The 16710-nt window shown below is 42.3% G+C and overlaps 1 protein-coding gene across 3 annotated transcripts in view; it reads left to right on the forward strand.

Moving 5' to 3' along the window:
* Window positions 1–15259: 15259 nt before the first annotated feature.
* Window positions 15260–16710, forward strand: part of LRRC49 (leucine rich repeat containing 49) — a 315450-nt gene continuing 313999 nt past the window's right edge. For all 3 annotated transcript variants that reach the window (XM_029575276.1, XM_029575277.1, XM_029575278.1), the window contains exon 1: window positions 15260–15370. In XM_029575276.1, coding sequence (XP_029431136.1) covers window positions 15311–15370 — 60 coding nt within the window. In that variant the 5' untranslated portion in view covers window positions 15260–15310. The remainder of the gene's footprint in view (window positions 15371–16710) is intronic.

Genomic DNA, 16710 nt, shown 5'->3' on the forward strand with positions numbered 1-16710 from the left:
ATGATCCAAACAAACCAGGTAAAGCAGTGGGTAAGCATACTCTGTCGAACTGGTTAGCAGATTGCATACAATTTTGTTATGAAAAAGCAGGCCTTACTCTTCAAGGGCGAGTAAAAGCACACTCAGTCAGAGCGATGTCAACTTCAGTAGCACACCTTCGCTCTGTACCTATTCTGGACATTTGCAAAGCAGCAACATGGAGTTCTCTTCATACCTTTGCAGCTCACTACTGTTTACATAAAGAAGGAAGACAAGATTCAGCCTATGGACAATCCGTCTTAAAGAACTTGTTTCCAGTGTAATCCCAACTCCTTCTACATCCAACCTGCTGTGATTTCGGCTGATTCATTTCGACAACAATACTCCACTGTTACTATCCTCAAAATGACTCAGCCTCTAGCTTGCTAATCACCCATATGTGAGGACTAGCATCCTGCTTGTCCTGGGATAAAGCAAAATTGCTTACCTTGTAATAGGTGTTATCCCAGGACAGCAGGATGTAGTCCTCACGAAACCCACCCGCCACCCCGCGGAGTTGGGTCCGATACGTTTTATTATTTTATTTTTGGCTAACGCTTATTGCTACAAAACAAGACTGAAGGGAGACCCCTGTGGCAGGGAATATCATGGCATGCTGGGCATGCTCAGTAGGCACTCCGGTGCCATTCAAAAGTTTCATGGAAACTTTTAAAGAAGTTTTTCCGTACATAGGGCTCCATTACCGATGTCACCCATATGTGAGGACTACATCCTGCTGTCCTGGGATAACACCTATTACAAGGTAAGCAATTTTGCTTTACAGGTGAAGTTATGCAAAGAGATTGGAGGGGATGACTTTGTGTCATGGATGATTTAAAAATGTATGAATCATGGAGTCAATACTGGTTCTAAATCGAATTATTAGGAAAAATTGTGAAATCTTAATAGTTTTAATCACATTAAGCATAATGCTTACTTCATTCAACCAGGACTTGAGTTGGTCAATGTGGAAGATATCGCATTGATTTTCCTATATCAAACAAAAACAAACAAGTGAAATAAATGAAAAAATCAAAAAAGCTCAAAAGTGAAAATTGAAAAAATAATAAAAAAATGAAAAAGTTGAAAAATATTGAAAATTATAAGAAAACCTGAAAAAAATGATGAAAAAAATAATGAAAACAAATAACAACCAATGTGTGTGGAAAACGTTTAAGGGTCTACCTACAGCGTAGATGAGTTCGCATCAAATCAAATGAGCATTCTCTTATTCACACAGCATTGCCATGTGATACCAGCTTTGAAGTCAATAGCGTTCAATAGATTGCAACTGTAATGGACAAAAGATAATGATGATATTATTTGCACATAGACGGCGCACATTATCTGTTTGATGTCAGTGTCAGATATCTCAATGACCCATGTGCAACGTTATAAGGCAATATGTATTGATTTATAGCTATAAAATTATTACTCACGAACTAGACCTAGCCGGGTTTATTGACATATTTGAGGTGGCCGAAAAAACAAACAGCAAAAGTAGTGCAATGTATATTAAGCAAAAAAACATTAATTAACAGCAAAAGGGGTGCAATGCATACTAAGCAAAAAAATGTATTATTAAAATATGATTATTTGCATTGTTATATCACTGGCACGTTATTGATACAATATAAGGGTGCCGGCTGTTAATTAATGTTTTTTTGCTTAGTATACATTGCACTACTTTTGCTGTTTGTTTTTTCGGCCACCTCAAATATGTCAATAAACACGGCTAGGTCTAGTTCGTGAGTAATAATTTTATAGCTATAAATCAATACATATTGCCTTATAACGTTGCACACGGGTCATTGAGATATCTGACACTGACATCAAACAGATAATGTGCGCCGTCTATGTCAGGGGTGGGCAATTAATTTTCCCATGGGGCCGCATGAGAAATTGGGATGGTTTTAGAGGGCCGGACTAATATAATTAACTCAGTTCTCAATAGCCCTACTTATGAAAAGACAGCAGTTTACCACCAATGCATGTCCTCTGAGAAAACACAACAAATAAGACCGATACAAACGCTTACATGCTAGCAAAATATCTCATCTCGGTAACAGACACAGAACCGACCTAACATACTCCCAGGATCTGTAGTAATGCACATAAACTAATCCACACACAGTTACACCTGTATTATGGAATACAAAACAGGAGCAACCCTATCTATGAAAAGACAACACCACAAATATTAAATCAGGTCCTAAAAACCAATACACCTCTTATTAGGAAAACAGAATAGCAAGCAGCTATAGATCCCCACACAGAAATAATTGTAAAACTATACTAATAAGCAGAATAAATGTTTCAAAACAGCTATGAACAGAATAACATCCAACAATTAAAAACTCATAAAAACTATTAAACATTCTCCAAACACCAATAAAATATTTCAAAAAAGCAGACATCACACAATTAAAATGGCAGTCAAGAAAAATAAACTTAAAGCCACCTTTACTTAACCCCTCCAGCAGCTCTCCTACTCCCCTTCCCTGCAGGCCGTGGCACACACCAGAAGCAGCAGTAGAAGCTAAGCTCTATACTTATGGTCCTCTTCCTTAGTGCCCATGTCTCTCACACACACACCATACCAGTCATGCCCCCATGACCAGTTTCTGTCTCTCACACACCAATCATCTCCCAAACAGTCTTTGGCACACACACCAGTCACCTTCCTGAACAGTTTCTCTCATGCCATACACACACACACACACACACACACACACAGGCTTCCCACTCCCGTGTTCTACTTGCATATATGGGCTTCTCACTCTCATAATCACTTTCTCTGTCTCTCTCTCTTTCACACACACACACACCCACACACTCACTCACCAGTCTCTCACTCCCATGCTTGTTCTCTCCACATGCACAGGCTTCTCATTCCCATAATCACTTTCTTTCTCTCTCTCTCTCTCTCTCACACACACACACACTCACCAGTCTCTCACTCCCATGTTCTCTTTCAGATATACAGGCTTCTCCCTCCCATGATGTGTCTCACACACACCCAGGTTTCTCACTCCCATGCTCACTCTTCACATGCACAGGCTTCTCATTCCCATGATCACTTTATTTCTCTCTCTCTCTCACACACACACACCAGTCACCTGATCTCACTCATGCATACACACACACACAGGCTTCCCACTCCCAAGTTCTCTTTCAGATATACAGGCTTCTCCCTCCCATGCTGTCTCACACACACCCAGGTTTCTCACTCTCATGCTCACTCTCTTCACATGCACAGGCTTCTCATTCCCATAATCACTTTCTCTCTGTTACACACACACCAGTCTCTCTCTCATTTCCATGCTCGCTCTCCACTGCACAGGCTTCTCATTCTCTGAATCACATTCTTTCTCTCACATTCACACACACCAGTCTCTTTCTCTCACACACACAGTCACCTTACCAACCAGTCTCTCGCTCTCATGCATGCACACACACACACACAGGCTTCCCACTCCCATGCTGTCTCACACACACCCAGGTTTCTCACTCTCATGCTCACTCTCTTCACATGCACAGGCTTCTCATTCCCATAATCACTTTCTCTCTGTTACACACACACCAGTCTCTCTCATTTCCATGCTCACTCTCCACATGCACAGGCTTCTCATTCCCTGAATCACATTCTCTCACATTCACACACACCAGTCTTTTTCTCTCACACACACCGTCACCTTACCAAGCAGTCTCTCTCTCTCATGCATGCACACTCACCCAGGTTTCTCACTCCCACAACACCAGGCTTCTTACGCTCATGCTTTCCCACATACTTCTCACTTCCATGCTTTTTCTCTCTCACACACACACACATCAGTCACCTCCCTGACTAATGTCTCACACTCTCACATACACATCAGTCATCTCCCTGAGCAATCACTTTCATTGTCTCTCACATACACACACACATCAGCTCTCTGACCAGTCAATCACACACAGGCTGGCTGGCTGCTTCTCTCTCTTTCTCACTTCCTCTCCCCCCCACCGGAGCACAAATGGGAGCTGCAGCAGCCCCCGAAGGCCAAGAAGAAGAATCCCATCGGCCGCGGGAGGCTCATGCTGTTGACTCCTTTCTCGATTACCGGCTGCTTCAATTGCTCAGGGACCGACACTGCAGCCGACGCGGCACGGCTCTTTCTCCTTCCCGCGCACCGCTCCGTGTATCACTTCCTGTTCCGGGTCACGGGAGGGGGGGTGCAGGCGCGGGAAGAAGAAAAGGCCAGCCGCGGGTAACACAGCTTCTAACACTGCTGCCGTTCCCACTGGGCTTGAACGTGCTGACAGCCCAGTGGCAACGGCAGCGGGAGAGACCAGGAGCGTGTGCCGTGGACCGGCAAAAAACTCCCGCGGACCGGTGGTTGGGGACCCCTGAAAAAGACCACGAAAGGCGGAACTGGTAGGTAGGTAGGAAAGAAACTCGAGCGAAGACACGCTGCCCGATTGGCCGGTGCTGGGCAAGGCTTGCCCAGCACCGGCCAATCGGGCAGCGTGTCTTCGCTCGAGTCACTCCCTCCCCCCCACCGAACGCTGTAAAAAAAACCAGTTCATTCTCCGCTCCCTCGCTCCCCGATTGGCCGGCCAATCGGGGAGCGAGGGAGCGGAGAATGAGGCACACTGCCTTCCCTTGCAGAGGGAAGGCAGCGTGCCTCATTCTCCGTCTGCTCTCAGCAGTGGGCGGGCCGGTCACAGACCGTAGGCGGGCCGGATTCAGCCCGCGGGCCGCCCCTTGCCCAGGTCTGGTCTATGTGCAAATAATATCATCATTATCTTTTGTCCATTACAGTTGCAATCTATTGAACGCTATTGACTTCAAAGCTGGTAACACATGGCAATGCTGTGTGAATAAGAGAATGCTCATTTGATTTGATGGGAACTCATCTACGCTGTAGGTAGACCCTTAAAAGTTTTCCACACACATTGGTTGTTATTTGTTTTCATTATTTGTTTTCATCATTTTTTTCAGGTTTTCTTATAATTTTCAATATTTTTCAATTTTTTCATTTTTTTATTATTTTTTCATTTTTCACTTTTTTGATTTTTTTCATTTATTTCACTTGTTTGTTTTTGTTTGATATAGGAAAATCAATGCGATATCTTCCACATTGACCAACTCAAGTCCTGGTTGAATGAAGTAAGCATTATGCTTAATGTGATTAAAACTATTAAGATTTCACAATTTTTCCTAATAATTCGATTTAGAACCAGTATTGACTCCATGATTCATACATTTTTAAATCATCCATGACACAAAGTCATCCCCTCCAATCTCTTTGCATAACTTCACCTGTAACAAATTTTACTCTGAATTGATTTTTGTACCAATTGGATGTTTGCCATACAGATATGTTGTCTTTTAATTTATTGCATTCATAAGTTTGTACAACTATATATGTAGTTGTTTTGTTTTTATGATTTTGAAACATGATTATTTTATGACACATGCATATTTTATTTTATGCATTGTACATTTTGAGTGAATATATTTATATATGTTATTTATTTTGTTTTTAATTATTTGTATGTCCATTTTCAGTTGCCCCTGAGGCAGCTCTGTGCAAAAGAGCGAAACTCGGCCAGAGTCGGGCGTTTTTAATAAAGGGCTTGTTTTCATCAACCGATTCCTATTGTTTTCACTGTTACACAGCCCACTGGATTGGCTACCGCTTTGTTTTTTGTGTTGTGATATAGAAATGTATCAGAGATATAATAGATACAGAAATTAGGGAGAGAAACTGCAGTACTAAGTCCAGTTTTTTCTTGTCAAAAGTTCTCCCTTCCCCTTACGGGTGGCAATTAAGAGTTAACAACAGAAAGACAGAGTGAGGGGGAGGTCTAGTGTAGGGATGCAGAACAGTGTTTCTCAAGATAAAGTAAACAGAGGAGAGAACTCCATTTAATGAATTAATCCTTTAAGTTTAGAGGAACTGAAAAGCAGTACCATATAACCATTAATTTAGTTAAACTAAAATCCCTATACAAAAATGTACCAGCAAATGATAACATAACTAGATAACATCGACCAGAAATGATAGGACTGGCAAGGATTTGCTGGTCTTTTGTAAACAGATTCTATCTTAAATTACTTTGTCCTAAAACGAATACTGCAGTAAAAATGCAAAGTATGTGCGCTGGCAATGCCAGCAAAAGCTACAAAATAAATCTCAGAGTAACGGAGTCATCCTAAATCTGGTCCTATTTAACTTTGTCAAAGGGGATCATTTCACATTGAGTTTACACAGTGTCCTGTCCCAGTTTCACTGTAATTACAACGTAAGGCTCTGCATACACTGGATCTTTCTCTGATGTGTGAGGGAACACTGCCTGTGGGGAAATGCGCTCTAAGTATGCAGGCTTCCTGCAACAGAATAGCAAGGCCCATGATAAACATTCCTTCCAGGTTTGCTTTGTCTGCTCCATCATTTGGTTTATTCTGGTTTGCAACAGGTCATTGTACTGTCTCATTAGATAATTTCTTTCATATTGGTACTGTTTTTGTTTGTTACGCCACTGCGATATCAGGAGTGCAGCTACTTGGTCCAAGGTCATATATGCTAATTTCTTTGAAGACCTGGAGGTATTGTTACTGCTTTTGGCACTCTGGGCGGTATTCAATTCTATTGCTGTCAGAGATCCCTCTAGCAACCCTCGGGTGTAAGAGGAGTGGAACCCTGTCTCCTTGATACTTGTGCTGAGTTCTCTAAGAATGCTATAGGGAAGGGCGGACCAATTATATTCTGTTCCGCCCATATCATTGGTCCTTTCTGTGATGGGAAAGGCTTGAAGTCCCTCTAATAATTCTTCTCCTGTAAGGTTTCCTTTTATCTGTTCCTGGTGAAACCCCGTGCGAATTGCACCGCATGGGCCAGGTTGTGGCTTAATTGTGCTTAAGGGCTGTTTTTCTAAATAAGGTTGGGAGGTATGGATAGGCTGTGTCATGGGCTCGGGCATGGGAAGCTGAGGATACAGCGAAGTTGCCGTCCCTGAGGGAGTTTGCGGATATGGTGGGGGAAGAGTGTGTGGAGTAGGTGTACTAATGGGCGGCCTGTCTGCTTCTTTACTGTCTGTTTCTAAGGATACATGAACTGGATATGGTGCCCTGAGACTTTTAGTCCTTATGGCTCTAGAACCTCTGTGCACTTTTGCCAGAGTAACAATTGCCTTATGGGAGCGTGCGGAGGTGCATGGAGACTGTTGCCTATCTTAATCCAATCTTGGACGTCCAGAGTTCAAACCTCTGGATACCATGGGCAAAGGCAGGCTATTTCACTTATCAATTTTTCTAAGTCCCCTAATCTGACTTGTGCTATTTCTCCCCGGTGACGAAATAATGATTCTTGATTATTTTTTTCAACTCTTTTGCATGAAACTTCTGCTGAGCTGACTATTTCCCCCCCATACTCACGAATGTGGGAACAAACTCGCTGAAAAATACTTACGATTGTGGGAGCGGGTCTGCTGCAACGGTGCGCACCTAGGCTTTGTCCAGCCGGATGAGCAGGGGGCTATCACGTCGCGGGGTCACCAGATGTTGCGGCAATGAAGACACATCAGGCAGGATTCATGGCAAAAAGGGCAAGGGGCGAACACTCCCGTGGGTCCCTCTTTTATTGTACATACTTCCATAGCATACAGATGTGCCATCACATCATTGGCTCTCTTAGCCATAGCATACAGACGTGTCATTAGACCATTGGCTCAGGAGATGCGTACAAATCATTTCATTGGCTGCTGAAGCCTATACCATATATGTGTCTGTCTTCTGCCTGTAGCTGACTATGTGGCAGCCAGGTATCCTCTCCTTAGGCAGTGGGGGTTAATTATAGTAAGCTAGAGCTTTAAGGTGTGCTAGTCTTGTTGCACTCAGTGCAAAGGTCAGAGATAAGGAAATCGCTGAGTCAGCATGGTTTGTCAGCCACTGCCTCAGCTGATTCCCTACACCCATGCTACTGATGCAATTAATAATAGTGGCTATTCCCTAAGTAAAATTGATTAATAGCCATTAATGGACTTCTCCTCCAAGAACTTATCCAAACCTTTTTTGAACCCAGCTACATTAACCACATCCTCTGGCAACAAATTCCAGAGCTTTATTGTGCGTTGAGTGAAAAAGAATTTTCTCTGATTAGTCTTAAATGTGCTACTTGCTAACTTCATGGAATGCCCCCTAGTCCTTCTGTTATTTGAAAGTGAAAATAACCGAGTCACATCTACTCGTTCAAGACCTCTCATGATCTTAAAGACTTCTATCATATCCCCCCTCAGCCGTCTCTTCTCCAAGCTGAACAGCCCTAACCGCTTCAGCCTTCCTCATAGGGAAGCTGTTCCATCCCCTTTATCATTTTGGTTGCCCTTCTCTGTACCTTCTCCATCGCAACTATCTTTTTTGAGATGCGGCGACCAGAATTGTACACAGTATTCAAGGTGCGGTCTCACCATGGAGCGATATAGAGGCATTATGACATTTTCCATTCTATTAACCATTCCCTTCCTAATAATTCCTAACATTCTGTTTGCTTTTTTGACTGCTGCAGCACACTGAGCTGACAATTTCAAAGTATTATCCACTATGATGCCTAGATCTTTTTCCTGGGTGGTAGCTCCTAATATGGAACCTAACATCGTGTAACTACAGCAACGGTTATTTTTCCCTATATGCAACACCTTGCACTTGTCCACATTAAATTTCATCTGCCATTTGGATGCCCAATCTTCAAGTCTTACAAGGTCCTCCTGCAATGTATCACAGTCTGCTTGTGATTTAACTACTCTGAATAATTTTGTATCATCCGAAAATTTGATAACCTCACTCGTCGTATTCCTTTCCAGATCATTTATATATATTTATTTATTTATTTTTAGATTTTTATATACCGGTGTTCCTATATGAAATAAAGATCACATCGGTTTACATTGAAACAGAACATGAAAATTGCCAAAAGGCATTACATAGAACAAGGTTATGAAACTTGGAACAGTGTACATAAGTTCAAAATTTAACAATAACGTTGTAACATTGATGACCAAAAGATAAAGGAGAAAAAAAAAAAAAGACTTAAACAATTAAGTTGACAGGTCTTATTGAGCATAAAAATTATAACGTATAAGTGAGAAAGTCTCAAGTGTCCTGCAGCAAGAGATTAGATACCGAAGTAGGTAGTGGTATGGAAAATGGGGGTTTGTGAAGAAGATATGTTCCTGCTGGTTGGAGGGGAAAAAATGATGATCATGGTCCTGGAAAAGCTTGGCTAAAGAGCCAGGTTTTAAGTTTTTTTTTGAATGAAGAGTGGCAGAACTCAAGCCGAATGTCTGGTGGGAGCGCATTCCATTGAATGGGGCCTGCTGTAGATATGGCACGTTTATGATGCGAGGATTTTGTTGAAGGTACATAGAGTATGCCTTTATATGCTCCTCTGATGGGTCTAGAGGAGGAGTGAGGGCGTAGTTGGTTACATAATTGAAGAGGAGAGATATTGTGAATGGATTTATGAATTACGGTGAGTACTTTATATAGGATCCTTTGCTTTATAGGCAGCCAGTGAGGAGCTTGAGAATGGGGGTGATTGTGATCTCTTTTATTCGTATTGGTAAGGATTCTGGCTGCAGAGTTCTGTAGCATTTGGAGGGGTTTGATGGATGAATATGGAAGGCCAAAGAGAAGCGAATTGCAATAGTCGACTTTTGATAGAATAATGGCTTGTAGGACCATCCGAAAATCGTTGAAATAAAGAAGAGGCTTCAATTTTTTAAGACTTGTAACTTATAAAAACAGTCTTTGGTGGTTGTGCTTATGAATTTTTTAAAATTGAGCTGATTGTCTAGCATGATACCTAGATCTCGAACATGTGGTGAGTGATTTAATATGGGAGTGGATGAGTTGAGTAGGTCAGCTGGGTTTAGAAGTTTGATGTTGATGTCTTGATTGATGATTAGGATCTCAGTTTTGTTGTTGTTAAGAATGAGGCAAAGGCTGGAGAGAAGATGATTGATCTGTTGCAAACAATTGTTCCAGTGAGCCAAGGTTTTTTGTAAGGATTCTGAGATTGGGATGAGTATCTGGATGTCATCCGCGTAGAGATAGTGAGTTAGGTTTAGTTTAGTAAGTAGATGACATAGAGGTAAGAGGTAAATGTTGAAGAGGGTAGGGGAAAGGGAGGAACCCTGAGGGACCCCCCGGTTGGAAGGGATCGGTTGTGATTCTTTGTTGTTAATCTTTACTTTGAATTGTCTATTTGCTAGGAAGGATTTGAACCAGCTGAAGACTGTTCCTTTAATGCCTATATCTGCCAGACATTTTAATAGAGATGAATGGTTGACAGTGTCAAAGGCTGCAGAGAGATCTAGTAGTATCAAAAGATGTGGTTGTTTTTTGTCCATATTAGATAGAATAGAATCGGTAAGAGAGATAAGGAGAGATTCAGTGCTTAACGATTTCCGAAAGCCATACTGGGAAGATACAAGAATGTTGTTTTCTTCCAAATATTCAGATAGTTGTTTATTGACTATCTTTTCCATAATTTTGGCGATCAATGGCAGATTAGCTATTGGGCGGAAGTTAGCTGGATCTGTGGTTGGAAGGTTAGGTTTTTTAAGTAGAGGTTTGACCCTGGGAGAGAGAGCAGTTAATGATGTCTGCAATTGGTTTTGATATGGAGTTTCTTATTGCGATGAGAAGGTTAGTAGGAATTGTGTCTAAGGGATGAGATGACGGTTTCATTTTTTTAAGTATGTTTCTATCTCAAGTGCTGAAGTGGTCTCGAAAGTTTCCAGCGTTGTATTAGTTGAGGTGAGGTAATGTGAGGGAAGGGGGATATGAAAAAGATGATGAGAAAGAGATAGTCAGTTGTCAATTTTATCCTTAAAGTATTCTGCTAGTTCTGATGCTTTGTTGAGTGCTTGATCATCAGGAATGGTAGGAGGTTGATGGTTTAGTGAGAGCTGGAAACATAGGAGAAAAGTGCTTTTGAATCAAATATGAAATGATGTATTTTTTTTGAGAAAAAATCTCTCTTTGTTCTCAGTATGGTGATCCTATAAGCATTGAGGGAGGTTTTTATAAATAGCTAATGTTTGTGGGGGATGGGTTTCTCCTCCAAGTGTGTTCTTTATTTCTTAGCTCTTGTTTAAGCAGCTTCAGTTCTGGGTTGAACCAGGGTTTCCTGTTGTCTGGCGAAGGTTTGTACTACTTTTGTGATGGAAGGGCAGGTAATGTCTGCGATCTTTTTGGTGATGTTGCACCCATGAGGTGGTGGCTGTAGATGCGTTGGAGAGATCGAGATGTAATAATTCATTAGTGAACTGATTGATGAGAAGGTCTGTTCGAACAAGGTTTCCTGAATTGAATAGTGTTTTTGGGAACGAAAGTGGAGGATGTTGTGAAAGCTTGAAGGTTGTGTTGATGATTTGATGGTCCGACCAAGGGACAGGTGAACATGTGATTGTATTTGTGTTTGAGATGCACTGATTAATGAAAATAAGGTCTAAAGTGTGACCTGCTTTGTGGGGTAGGGGCTTTTATCATTTGTGTGAAGCCCATGTAGTTGAGAGCCGAGAGTAGGGTAACACAATTGGGGATTGTGGTGAAGCATCGACATGTAAGTTGAAATCACCCAGTAAGATGGCAGGTTTGTCTGGGTTGAAGTATTTGGCAGAGAGTTCAATGACTGGTGAAGGGTCAGAATCTAAAGATCCTGGTGGAGCGTAGATTAGGCCAATTTGTAAATAGATCAGATTTAAAGAAAGAGAGCTCTAATTTTGATGTGGTATATGAATGTTGTAAAGATATTCTTAGACCTTTCTTGGCTGCGAGAAGCAGACCTCCTCCCTTTCTTTGGTTCTAGGTATGGAGAAACAAATCATAAAGCTGAGTTGGTAGTTGATTTAACAGAGCTAAATCTGAAGGTTTAAACCACGTTTCTGTGATTGCACAGATATCTGGGTTTACTTCAGTAAGGTAGTCGTTTAAGATATGAGTTTTTTTTGAAAGTGATTGAGCATTGAATAGAGTAAGAGATAACAGAGAAAGGCCGAGGAATTGTGTGATTGGTGAAATCATTATTGGAATTAGCCTTTGATGACGGTTGTAGTGTTGTGGGAGAGGCTTAGTTTGATGTTTACGTTGATTCTTGATGATTGGTATGGAGTATTCGCCATGGCAAACATGGTGATGTATAGGGATAGGGAAACCAAGAAGCATGTTGATCTGTTTGTGTGGTATAGAGAGAATATTAGAGGCTTACTCGAGTGCTCCAAAGAAGATGAAGATTCAAGGGCCAGTAAACTGGCTTATTATTGACCCGAAGCTGGCTTTAGGATCAGGGAACACTATCTGTTGAGGTTCCAGGGTTTGTGGAGATTTTGGATTACAATTTCAATTTGTTTTCCTGTTGATGAATAAAGCTTGGGATCTATTCTCGTCTCCCTTACACGAATCAGCTGACTTGAATCTTGTTGCCAATGTAATTTATAGATTTAAAGATGATATGCTGAATTCTAATCAAGGTATGAAAGGAGAATTAAGCAGATAATGAAAAAGAGTATGATCTCAGGGGCTGCACGAAGGGGCGCACAAAGGGGCAAGCCCCTTTGTCGCGCGCCTTTGGCGCGCGACGCCGGAGAGATGTAAAATTTAAAATCCCTCTCGTCTCCCCGATTGGATGGTAAGTCTGGAGGGAGGGACTTAGCTGTTGTGCTGTGGTGCTGTCTGTGCGATCGCAGATCAGGCTCGCCGGGGGAAGGGAACAAAAAGGCCTTACCCCGACGGGTCTGGGCGGCCGATCGCGCAGGCCTTCCTCTTGCAGCGGCAGCAGAAGCGGGTATAGCGGTAGCGTCAGCAGCAGCGGCGGCCTCAGGTTGTTATTGTCAGCGGCGCCGGAGAGAGGTGAAATTTAAAATCCCTCTCGTCTCCCCCGATTGGATGGTAAGTCTGGAGGGAGGGACTTAGCTGTTGTGCTGTGGTGCTGTCTGTGCGATCGCAAGATCAGGCTCGCCGGGGGGGAAGGGAACAAAAAGGCCTTACCCCCGACGGGTCTGGGACGCCGATCGCGCAGGCCTCCTCTTGCAGCGGCAGCAGAAGCGGGTTAGCGGGGGGTAGCGTCAGCAGCAGCGGCGGCCTCAGGTTGTTATTGTCAGCGGCGCCGGAGAGAGGTGTGAAATTTAAAATACCTCTCGTCTCCCCGATTGGATGGTAAGTCTGGAGGGAGGGACTTAGCTGTTGGCTGTGATGCTGTCTGTGCGATCGCAGATCAGGCTCGCCGGGGGGAAGGGAACAAAAAGGCCTTACCCCGACGGGTCTGGGCGCCGATCGCGCAGGCCTTCCTCTTGCAGCGGCAGCAGAAGCTGTGGTAGCGGTAGCGTCAGCAGCAGCGGCGGCGCTCAGGTTGTTATTGTCAGCGGCGCCGGGAGAGAGGTGAAATTTAAAATCCCTCTCGTCTCCCCGATTGGATGGTAAGTCTGGAGGGAGGGACTTAGCTGTTGTGCTGTGATGCTGTCTGTGCGATCGCACATATATATGTATATATATATATATATATATATATATATATATACACATATATATATATATATATATATATATATATATATATATATATATATTGAAAAGCACCGGTCCAAGTACAGATCCCTGAGGCACTCCACTGTTTACCCTTTTCCACTGAGAAAATTGACCATTTAATCCTTCTCTCTGTTTCCTTCTTTTAACCAGCTTGTAATCCACGAAAGGACATCGCCTCCTATCCCATGACTTTTTAGTTTTCGTAGAAGCCTCTCATGAGGTTTAACCTTCTACAGGTTTATACACCATGTTAAAGTTACTATCTTTTCTTCTTCTTACTCCCAGTTGCATGTTTCCTTGTTTATTGTAACTGCATTTATAATATGTATATTACATATTTGTTCTTGGTTCCGGTTATTACCCCATTGTTTATTGTAAACCGGCTTGATGTGATGTTATCACGATTGCCGGTATAGAAAAAATTAAAATAAATAAATAATAAAATGAGGGACTTTGTCAAACACCTTCTGAAAATCCAAATATACTACATCTACTGGTTCACCTTTATCCACATGTTTATTAACCCCTTCAAAAAAATGAAGCAGATTTGTTAGGCAAGACTTCCCTTGGGTAAATCCATGTTGACTATGTTCCATTAAATCATGTCTTTCTATATGCTTTACGATTTTGATCTTGAGAATAGTTTCCACTATTTTTCCTGGCACTGAAGTCAGGCTCACTGGTCTATAGTTACCCGGATCACCCCTGGAGCCTTTTTTAAATATTGGGGTTACATTGGCCTCCCTCCAGTCTTCAGGTACAATGGATGATTTTAATGATAGGTTACAAATTTTAACTAATAGATCAGAAATTTCATTTTTTATTTCCTTCAGGACCCTAGGATGCATATCATCCGGTCCAGGTGATTTGCTACTCTTTAGTTTGTCAATCTGGCCTACTACATCTTCCAGGTTCACAGTGATTTCGTTCAGTTCGTCTGACTCATCACCCCTGAAAACCATCTCCGGAACAGGTATCTCCCCAACATCCTCATTAGTAAACACGGAGGCAAAGAATTCATTTAGTCTTTCTGCAATGGCCTTATCTTCCCTAAGAGCCCCTTAACCCCTCTGTCATCTAATGGTCCAACCGACTCCCTCACAGGTTTCTTGCTTTGGATATATTTTAAAAAGTTTTTATTATGAGTTTTTGCCTCTATGGCCAATTTCATTTCAAATTCTCTCTTCGCCTGTCTTATCAATGTTTTACACAAGTGTCCTCTCAGGACACTCACACCTCTCTCCTTCCCGGTCTGCTCTGTATTTCTATATTTTCAATGGGAATGGTTTCTGCTCAATAGTAATTTTGATAGTGTTAGCTCTTCAAATTTAGACATTTAAGAATTTAAGCATCCTCAGGACAGATACAGAGGGCAATGGTAAGAACAGAGTTAAGAGGCTGGGTAAAAGACATGGTAGGGCCTGGATTAAGTGTAGGAACTTCTGTGCAGAATGGTTGAGGGCTAATGACCAGATGTACTAAACATTTTCCCCATAGGTACAAAATGGGAGAAATCTTTTACTACAATCTGACCCTAAGAGGGAAGACAATAATTCTAGCTGACTTTGATAGGATGAGATTTCTTGTAGCATTAAAGTATGTTTGGCTAACAGTTTGTATTTATCATTAGCAATGTAAATGGAAGCAACCAGCCAGCCAAGTGGTCCTTATTTGCTGTTTATTTACAGTTAAACTAAAGTAATATTTTTCTTTTTATTGTAGATGAATAGTTGTGGGGCTCAGATGGTCTTTCACACTTCTGTACCTGACAGAACCAAACAGGTGAGCCCCTCTAAGAACAACAATCCAAGAAGTATAGATCAGATTATTTCCCTGTTTTATACTGTAGCAAGGAAAGTTTTTTAAATACAGAAAGCAATTCATGCTGATTTAAGCCAAAAAATAAAATGACAGAAATATTACTACATTTTAAAACATGCTGCTGTTAACTGCTATGTCACACAGCGTTTCTGTAAATGCCAGGTTAGCATAAGAGGTCACCAGCACCCAAAAAAATGCATAAGGAAAATGGCATTTGTGTTACCAAAAAAATGTCTGTGTTATAATCACATCATGCATGCAATTTCTATTATTTTTTAATGAAAGCCACTAGAATAGAAAATGAATTGGTTCCCTTATTTAATTGAAATCTTCACTAAAGTGTTCCCAGCACCTGAATCAAACCTAATCGTAGGTGACTTTAACCTTCATGTAGACAGCATGCCAAAATCTACTTCATGCGAAATTTTCCTAGATACTAAATGAAAGAAACCTTGGTATAGCGAAGAGCTAAGACATACTAAAGTAACCCCGAGAAAATCTGAAAAGCAATGGAGAAAAAACCACTCAAGAAAGATCTAGGAAAATACAGATCGCTTTTAACTAAATACCGTGAACTAATCAATAAAGCTAAAAAAATATATTATGCAAAACAGATTCATGGTGTTATATTTAATTCAAAACTACTCTTTGAAACAGTCAAAAATCTAATCAAGGATCCTTCCTGTTGCGATCCCGGGCCATGCCCCGGGATCCCCACTCACCACACGGCCCGCCCCGACCGCGGGAGCTCCCCTCCGGCCGTCCAGGCACGAGACGCGGCCTACCTAGGAGTTCTCCTTGAGAGGGAGACGCCGCCGATGATCTGCTGCTGGCTCCGCCTCCTAGGCGCGCGCGCAGGGGCTCTAGATTTAAAGGGGCCAGCGCGGGAAAACTGAAGACAGCCTCCTGATGATAGTCACAGCTAACCCTCGCCTTGCAACGAGGTTCACTCTTCAGAGTAGCTAGTTGTGCTTCCTGCTTCCTGGTCCCTGCTTGTTCCTGACGTCTGATTCCTAGCTCCTGACCTTGCTTCGTTCTTCGACTCCGACTTCAGCTTCCGACCCTGGTTTTGGCATCCGACATCTGATTCCTGGCTCCTGACCTTGCTTCGTTCTTCGACTCCGGCTTCAGCTTCCATCCCTGGTTTTGGCATCCGACATCTGATTCTTGGCTCCTGACCTTGCTTCGCTCTTCGACTCCGGCTTCAGCTTCCGTCCCTTGTTTTGGCATTTGACATCTGACCTCTGGCTCCCGACCTTGGCTTGTTCTGGACAGGTACTTCTTCTCCACCCGCCCGGAGG

This window comes from Rhinatrema bivittatum, chromosome 13 (assembly GCF_901001135.1).
Source record: "Rhinatrema bivittatum chromosome 13, aRhiBiv1.1, whole genome shotgun sequence".
Lineage (NCBI taxonomy): Eukaryota > Metazoa > Chordata > Amphibia > Gymnophiona > Rhinatrematidae > Rhinatrema > Rhinatrema bivittatum.